At 52.5% G+C, this 8,379-nt stretch overlaps 1 protein-coding gene across 1 annotated transcript; it reads right to left on the bottom strand.

Moving 5' to 3' along the window:
* Positions 1-4,038: 4,038 nt before the first annotated feature.
* Dbx1 (developing brain homeobox 1) lies at positions 4,039-7,751 on the bottom strand. Its single transcript, XM_004650813.2, has 4 exons — positions 7,385-7,751; positions 6,752-6,853; positions 4,690-4,892; positions 4,039-4,414 (listed from the first exon to the last, which is right to left on the bottom strand). Exons 1-4 carry the CDS (start codon positions 7,749-7,751, stop codon positions 4,061-4,063), a joined length of 1,026 nt encoding a protein of 341 aa, XP_004650870.2. The 3' UTR covers positions 4,039-4,060.
* Positions 7,752-8,379: the final 628 nt, after the last annotated feature.

Here is an 8,379-nt window from a genome sequence, read left to right as displayed (position 1 = left end):
CTGTTTTACAAGCCACACAGAAACAAATTCAGACCATGTCAGACACCCCTGTGCCATTCGGTGAACATTTCTGGGAGGAAAGCTCAGCCAGCCCATGTTCAAATGATCCCGAGACAACCCAACTCCATCTACCCAGGTTCCCTCAAATGCTCCCCAGGGCCTAGAAGTCCACAAGAAGGAAAACCCTAAAGGCAACCAGTTTGCTGTATGCTCACTTCTCATTAACTCCTTACCTTTATTCTTTCTCCCCAATGTTTTCTTCCAAAAGTATCTTCCTGAACTCCATCAATATACTTTCAGAGTCCTTTAGAATAGTTCCCCTCTCTGGGAGAGACTCTCTAGCTGCCATATTTCTACACCCCCATTCAGCCAGAAGTAGTTCAAGATCTGACATCATCGCCCCCTGTACTCTAACAGCAGTTAGAGTGTCTTCTCATGAGAGGGGAATGAGAGGGAATACAGTTAGGGTGACTGGACCCTTGGAAGTAAAAAAAGGCAGGAAAGTCTGCACTTGCTAGAAACCAAAGATGGTCTGACTTCTTATCTCTTGCCTACTTCCCTAGACCTGTTTTTCCACAAACAACCAGGACCCCTCCTGGGAGGGAAGTCTTTTACAAGATTTAAATATTGTGATTGGTCAAGTTCAGCCTCTGAAACTTGGTGTCAGGACTAGCCTCTTCCTGAGACAGCCCCTAGCCCTAACCAACCAGCTGTCCTTCTGGTCAACCTGAGCCAGAAGACAGCCTACCACTACAAGGTTATGAATAATACCTTTGCAAGGGGAGGGCAGGCTCTCTGACCACTTGTAGTTGTGGGTGAGTTTTTCCCTCTGCTGGGCCTGAGCTGGCTGAGGTGGGTTGAGCCAAGAGGAGATCCCCCTAACCCTTACTCTCCACGTGGGCTCTTTATCCCCTCCAGCTTCCCACATGGCAGGAGCTCCTTGAACTTTCTTTTCTCTCTTTTCTTTCCACGGTTTTTCTAGACCCCCCATGTGAGATCTCTAGCCATGTGGGTAGTTAAGTACATAAGTTATTAATACACTTAGAAAGTAAGTTACACCAATATTGAAGGACATACATATGTAGCACATTTGATTAGTAAAACCTACCCATAGCCTTTCCTTGTCTCTGTGCTTCCCTCAAAAAATATAATAATAATTAAAAGCATATAATATTTACCATTTTAAACAACTTAAAATAGTTTTACACACAGTCTTGCTATGTAGCTCTGGCTGGTCTCAGCCTCCCATGCTGGGATCACAGAGGTGTAGCACCATGTCCAGCTCAAGTCAGCCATCTCTAAGCGCACCACACTGTGGTGTAGCAGATCTTTAGAATGTTTTCTTCCTGTAAGCAGAACACTTTGTACCCACGGAACAGCACCTCTCAATTTTCCCCTCTGCCAGCTTCTGAAAGCCCAGTTTTACTTCCAGTGTCTCAGTTTGACTACTTTAGACACCTCATCTAAGTGGAACCATGTAGCATTTTTGTGTGAATGTGCATGTAGTTGTACATGTGTACATTCATGGGTGCACATGTACCATGGCATGCACGTAGAGGTCAGAGGACAAGCCCAGGATGCTTGTCCTCTCCCTCCTCGTGTGTGAGACAGGCTCTGTCTTGTTTGCTTCAGGAAGCCGGAATAGTTGGCACACTGGCTTCGGGATTCTCCTGACTCTTCTCCCCACTGCCCTAAGTACATTGAGACTACAGACTAGTGTAGATTATATTATAGATTGCTGTATATGGGGATGCTGGGGATCCAAACTCTGGTCTGAAGGCCAGTGCCTTTGACTACTGAGCCATCTCCCCGGCCCCAGCCTTTCTCTTTTTTTGGGTGATTCCATCTTAGCACAAGGGCTCAGGGCTCATCCATGCTGAGCCATGTGGAAGGGTGGCTAATATTCCGTTGCTTCTTTGTACCACACTTCCTTCTCCATGCATGCATTGATGGACATTTGAGCTGCTTCTCTGTACCAGCTACAGAGCATAGCTGCAGCGAGTGTGGGCTTGACCAGAGTTCTTGTACTGTACACTATCAGTGCTAATCCATCCCCATAGCTAATTTGGAACTGCCAGCCTGAGCTGGCATGGAAGAAGAAGAGAGCCATTTCCAGTTAGATTCTTATCTCTGGCTGTGTGGAACACAGCAGAGGGACAGAATGCAGACAGAGGCCCTAAAAAGCAAAGTGTCCCATCTCCAAGGGTAAACTTCTGACCACAGGTTGAGGAGGAGATGAGGGAGGGTTCTTGAATTAGAGTCATTACAAAACTAAGGACTAATTTTCTTTCTCCAAGACTCAGGATCATGTGCAAACCATTCCAAAAGCAGTGATCCTGAAGGTCAGGATCCAGGCCCATGGAAGGCTTTGGCACAAATGTCTGTGATACTGGAAAAGAGGGTGAAGCTGAGTAGAATGGACCCACACTTCAACCATCATACAGACTATGGCATTTAAACTTCACTTTTTTTTCATGTTTGGGAAGGAGGTTAGGATCACAAAAAGTGTGAGTTTGTGGCCCACTTAGAGAGTATGAAAGATTGCTTCAAGAATTCTTCCCTCCCTTAATTTCTGATCAACCATTCCTTCTCAATGCCAGTCTTCTGACCCCAGAGCCTGCGTCTCAGCTCACAGGCATGGCTGCACATGGCATTCCTGGAGGAATCAGGTCACACAGAAACTAGTCACGGCCAATTCTGAAGCTTTCCTGACGACTAAGAAATGGGCTTTCAGAGGGGAAAATTGGACCCATTGCAAACCAGAGCCACGTAGAGACTGCAGGACCTGCATGGACTTCTTCCAGTCTGTCCTCTTAGTTTTGGAGAAGGGGGGATTATTGCACACCCAACTTTTTGGAACCACCTTATTTGTCGCTCAGAAAATCTGGCTAACTTATGATGCAGCAAAGCCAACAGAGCACCTAGCAGGGTGGCTTTGGGCACCCATGTCTCCATCTTGACTCTCAGCTAGGACCAGACACGCTCCATTTCTTTTGACCCCCATGTTCTGTGAATTAATGGCCTCACTCAGCTACTGTATCCATTCTACTTTTTATTTGGCATTTGTTCATTTGATACATATATACATATATAAAAATCTGTACATGGTAAAAATACAAAATAAGTATTTCTTTATAAGTTATGCAATTAAACAGCTACTTTTTAAGTTTAAAAACCATTGTAGAGAAAGAGAACAAGAGAGATGCAGCCATTCATATGGCCATTCATAACAACCTTGGTATACAATATCCATCCAGAACATAGGTTCAGAGCAGAGTACAGTTCACAGAAGTGCGGAAAGTCCCTTGAAAGAAGCCGCAGAGGTCCATTGGGCTCTCTATCTGTGTCCCATCCAGTGCTGGAGGCTTGGCAGCTCAGCAGCACCCCCGGAAGTAACAAGAGGGCATAAAGAGGAGTACCCCGTGCGTACACCAATGGCGTAGAGATGAAAAGGGCAACAAGTGTTGAAATAGGATAGAAATAGAAAGGCTCTCACTCACTTGGAGAGGTCACTTCCTTGCCTCAGTGAGCACCAGGAAATGCCAGGAAAGACTGTGGCCTTTCACTCACAGCAGAAAGCTCGGCTCTGCCTATATCCTTGATGGACATCTTTGTGCTTTCTAAGGAATTGCTGTGGGAGGGCGGCACGCCACTTGCAGGAGGAAGATGGAGATCTAGGGAGTCCAGGGTCTTGGAGTCATGCTTAACAAGGAACTCCGAACTCCTTGTCCATCAAGAAGGCGCCTACCTACAGGTGGCTACAGACCAGCCAGGCCTGGCTCACAGCAAGACCCGGCTGTGGGAATACAGCCCCCACCCGACTCCATGAACAGCGTTGGAAACAGTTTGCAATAAATAGATGGGATGGTGCAAGGTGGCTGATATGAAGACCCACATTTCAGTGGGAAGGTCTGTGTGGAGGTGTACGGGAGAAGGAAGACCTTTGGGGGACAACAGAAGGGGCTGTGGCACCCTCTGAGGACGGCGTGGTTTTCGCGTGGTGCGTGGACCTCTGCACAGAGACGTCAGCCGGCTGGATTTCACCTCAATTTCAAAGCAGTTAGGACACGGTGATCTCTTCCTCATCCTCGCCGTCCTCATCCTCCTCGGAGTCGGAAAAGTCCGAAGGTTTGCCGGGGCTGCCGGGCGCGGGAGAGGTGGGCGAGGGAGGCGGCGGCGCAGCCCGCAGGTGCGCGTCGTCGCAGGGCGCGAGGCAGGGCGCGCGGGGCCGGGGGCTGCCGGGGCGCTCGTCCTCCTCCTCCCCCGCGGGGCTCTTCTGGCCCACGTCGCTAAGGTCGGGGTGCGGATTGAGCTTCGTGGGTAGCGTCTGCTCGCGGCAGCCCCCGCTGGACAGGAGTTCGCGCTCCTTCGAGTTGCGCCACTTCATGCGGCGGTTTTGGAACCAGATCTTCACCTGCGGCGGGAAGAGCGAGGGGCGCGCGGTTAGTGCGGGGCGGGGCGACCCACGGGAGGACACTGGTCTTCCCTGCTGGTCCTCTCCCGCCAGCTAATGTGATTTCTGGGGGTTTACTCCACCACAGCCTCGCCCCATGTGTGCAGCCGAACGCCCATCATGCATGCACCCACGCACCCGTCCTCGCTCCTCCCCTGTCCGCGCTGCCCGGCCCGGCGCACCCTCCCGGCCTGGGTTTCCTGGGTGGGGCAGGCACGGGGGCGGGCGGCGCGCACCTGGGAGTCCTTCAGGCCCAGCTTGGCCGCCAGCTTCTTGCGCTCGGGCTTGCTGATGTACTTCTGCTTCTGGAACGTCTTCTCCAGCGCCTTGCGCTGAGCGTCGGAGAACACGGCTCTGCGCAGCATGCCACGGCGAGGCTTCCCGCGCGCTGCCAGCGGCCAAGAGAAGGTCCCGGGGACGGGCACGGTGCCGGAGGACGCTGCGGGGGAGGGCAGTGAGCGGGGGCCGGCCGCCCCCCTCGGCCCGGCACCGTCTCTCCCTCTTTTCTCTCGGGCCCCTTCATCTTTTAAAAGCACTCTTTTTTCCCTCCCCGTAGAGAATAGGCCACGAACCTACCAACCTCGCCGTGAAAGGCGCTTTCCGCCCTGATAACTTCCCCTTTCAACCCGCAAACCCGGATTAGGAAAACCCACGAAAACTGCCGCGGTAAGTCGCCCATTGCGCTTTCATTCAACAGCCCGCGCAAGCCTGCATAAATCAACCCAACTAGAAGCAGACAGGAAATTACGAAAATAAAAATAAACGACCCAGCTAAGGCCACTAATACTCCTCGCCCCAAACTTGCATCACTTGTGGCGCTAGTATCCTTAGAAAATGAGGGACTTTGTTGATGTGGTGGAGAAGCGAAAGTGCGCTTCCAAGTAAGTGTGTGTGTGTGTGTAAATTCCAATCAGCGTTCCTCTTTTTAAACATATGAATCTTTCTTTCCCTCATCCACAAAGCATAAGGAATTCAGCCAGAATACATGAAAAGTGGCACCTAATTAGCACATTGACCGCTTCCCACTGGGAATTGACGTGATAAAAAAGGGGGGGAGAGTTTCGCTTTAAGGGAGAAAAAAAGAAAAACAAAAAGAAACAGAGCCTCTAACGAAGCGTGAATGGTAATTGTGTAGTAATGAACTAACCAGCAAAAGGCTGTGGACAAGCAGGGAGAGCCGTATATTACTGGGACAAAAGAGATTTACACTTTCAAACTAAACACCACTGCGGGCCAAGACCACTGGGAGAATCCCCATGGCAGAGGCTTCTCTCCCCCCAACCGTTCTCATTAAATGGACGTGAAAAGCTATTTATAAAGCTCGGGTTGTTTTTGTTGGATAAGAGAGAAAGGAGCAAATTCCATTATCAGCACAAGTTTGAATGGTGGTGAGGGGTGAGTTCCCTCTATCCCCCTTAAAAAAAAAAAATCAGTCGTTTGTTTCTTTTGCTGATATTTCAGAGTGCCCAGCCCCCACCCACCTTGCCCGTCTCAAGTCTCTTCTCTTCATAGGGGCGCCCTGCCGGCTCCTGGCTCTCGGCGGCCGCAAGCCAATGTTCAAATCACCAGTGAGCCCTCCAGAGGAGACCCGTTGGACGCTAAACTGCTTCACCAGCAGATGCCAGCCATCGCGGGTCACACCCGCTGCTGCTTTTACCAGCTCTAAGAGGAACCCTGGTTGCCCGGAGAGCACCAGAAGGTGTTGGTCGAAAACAGGTCGGAAAGAGAAGGTTGGGGTCTCTGGAGGAGCTAGCTCTCCTCCCCCTGGGCGACCCCAGGCATCCCACACAAGAGGGCACCCCATGTGGTCTAGTGAAAAGCCCCCGAGCCCTGAATGAGTGTTAAAGAGAAATTAGCCGCGGCTGGTAGGTATTTCTGGGCGGCGTGGAGGGCCAGGGCTGGCCTGCGTGTGGCTGCCCCAGGAGCTGGCCAATTGGTCACGGTGCTGGAACCTTTGTGGGGAACCGTGGCCAAGTGCACTGACTCTGTGGGAAACGCCGGCGTGAAGGGATGCCAACAGCCCCTAGCCTGGAAGGGAACCGCCTCAAACGGGGACCATGACAATTCCTGCTAATTTGTAGAGCAGGGAATTGGTGCAAAGTGTCAAGCAGTCACTGCTTGTGCTAAATAGGGCATCAAATTGGCGCGACGGATTCGTGAATGTTGTACGCCTCGCAACCTCTGAACCAGAGCGTAACCCCTAGGGGTGGACCGAGAAATATAGCTTCGAGGCAGTGAAGGACTGGCCACCGCTGCGGCGCCGCCCAGCCTGGAGCAAGCCAAACGGATGGGACCTACCTGGGAAGTAAGAAGATCTGATGAAGGGTTGGAAGGAGCCCTCAAAGTAAGGGAAGGCGAACGTCTTGGGAGGCGGGCTCTGGAGCAAGGCCGGGCAGGCTTCTAGGGGAGAAAGGGAGGAGGAAGAGAACATTTGATTCCGTACCTCATCACAGCACATCGCATACAGGAAGTAATTAACACTGAGGCTGCGCTCAAAGGCAACGTTTAAAATGTGCTTACAGAATGTTTCTGCCAAACCTCTCATTTGTGGTCTTTCTGACCCCCTCCCGCGAAAACCCTGTCCCCCGTACGCCCCCCTCTCCTCCTGTCTCTACCTCAGACAGGAGGTGAAGAAAGAAAGGAATATGTAAATAAGAAATGAATATATCATTGCTTCACACAGAACAAAAGCTGACCCCTAGAAATGCGGGACCCCTAGAAGTGCGTGTCAGCGGCGGCCAGCTTGGGAACCGACCCGCTCGGCTCCCACCAGGCTCAAGTTGGCTCCGGGTGTGGCGCAAACCCCGAGGCTTTCCTTCCTCCAAATACACTTCAGCTACGTTTTGCCGGATTGGGAGGACAAAATCAGGGTTCCAGAAGGGGCGCCCCCGCCCAGAGGGAGGGGATGCCCACCGCGCTCCCCTCACTTACCTCTTCTGGGCGCCGAGGAGAGAATGGCATTCACCCCAAACTTCAGAAACGTGGGCTCGCTGGCAGGGGAGAGGGCAGTCTGCGAAGAGCCGCCCCGCCGGCCACCGGGACCCGGGGAGCCCAGGTCCGAGGTCCCCGAGTCGGTGATGGCCGCCGCGGCCTCTTGCCTGGGGGGTGACGCGCTGGCTGCGGACACGCGGCGGGGCAGGTAGGCGGGGGGCCGGCTGATGCGGACCAGGTCCTCCACCAGGAAGCTGGAGGGGCCGGAAAACGCCGATTGCAGGGACTGGGGCAGCGTCAAGGTGGGCGTGGGTCGCAGGAGGCTGGGATACCCCGCGGGGGGCGCGAGGAGGCCAGGAAACATCATGTCGTGTGCCGGGGGGCGAAGTAACCCCTTTTCCCCGAGGCCGTGGCCGGCAGGGTGACGCCTCGCTTCCCGCCCCGCCCGAGCTGCCCTCTCTTGGGCAAATGTGTCCCAGGACCGGTCCCACTCGGGCGTCCTTGAGTCCTCCGAGGTCCTCCCGTCCAGGCGGTGGTTTTATAGTGGCCCGCCCGCTAGCTCGCTTTGAAAAGTGACAGCTCTGACAGAAGCTCAACAAAGTTCTCCCCTCGAGCTGCACTCGCCCAGGCCTGGGGCTCTCTGATTGGCCCAGAGGTCCAATTTATGATTGGATTAGTCTTTATAAGTATGGCGCGCACAATGGGCCGGCGACAAAGGCCTGCGCATCAATTCTGCAGATCACCGCCTCTTTGCAATACAGTGCGCCCCCAGAGCTCTTGCTGGGGTTTTGTGTTGTCATTTCGAAGCAACACCCAACACCCGGGCTAATTAAATGCCTATTTAGAACTTTCAAATGACATCTTGCCCCATAGAAAAGGAATTATTTAAAGAACGCACTAAATTTATTTGCAGCTCCCCTGCTGAGTCTGGAAAATAAATCAATAAATATTCATAGAAATACATCTCCGGGCTATGAGTAAAGTAACTCCCCTCG

This window comes from Jaculus jaculus, chromosome 3 (genome assembly GCF_020740685.1).
Source record: "Jaculus jaculus isolate mJacJac1 chromosome 3, mJacJac1.mat.Y.cur, whole genome shotgun sequence".
Taxonomy (NCBI): domain Eukaryota; kingdom Metazoa; phylum Chordata; class Mammalia; order Rodentia; family Dipodidae; genus Jaculus; species Jaculus jaculus.
Note: the sequence above shows the minus strand (reverse complement) of the source record. Positions and strands in the feature narration are given on the sequence as shown.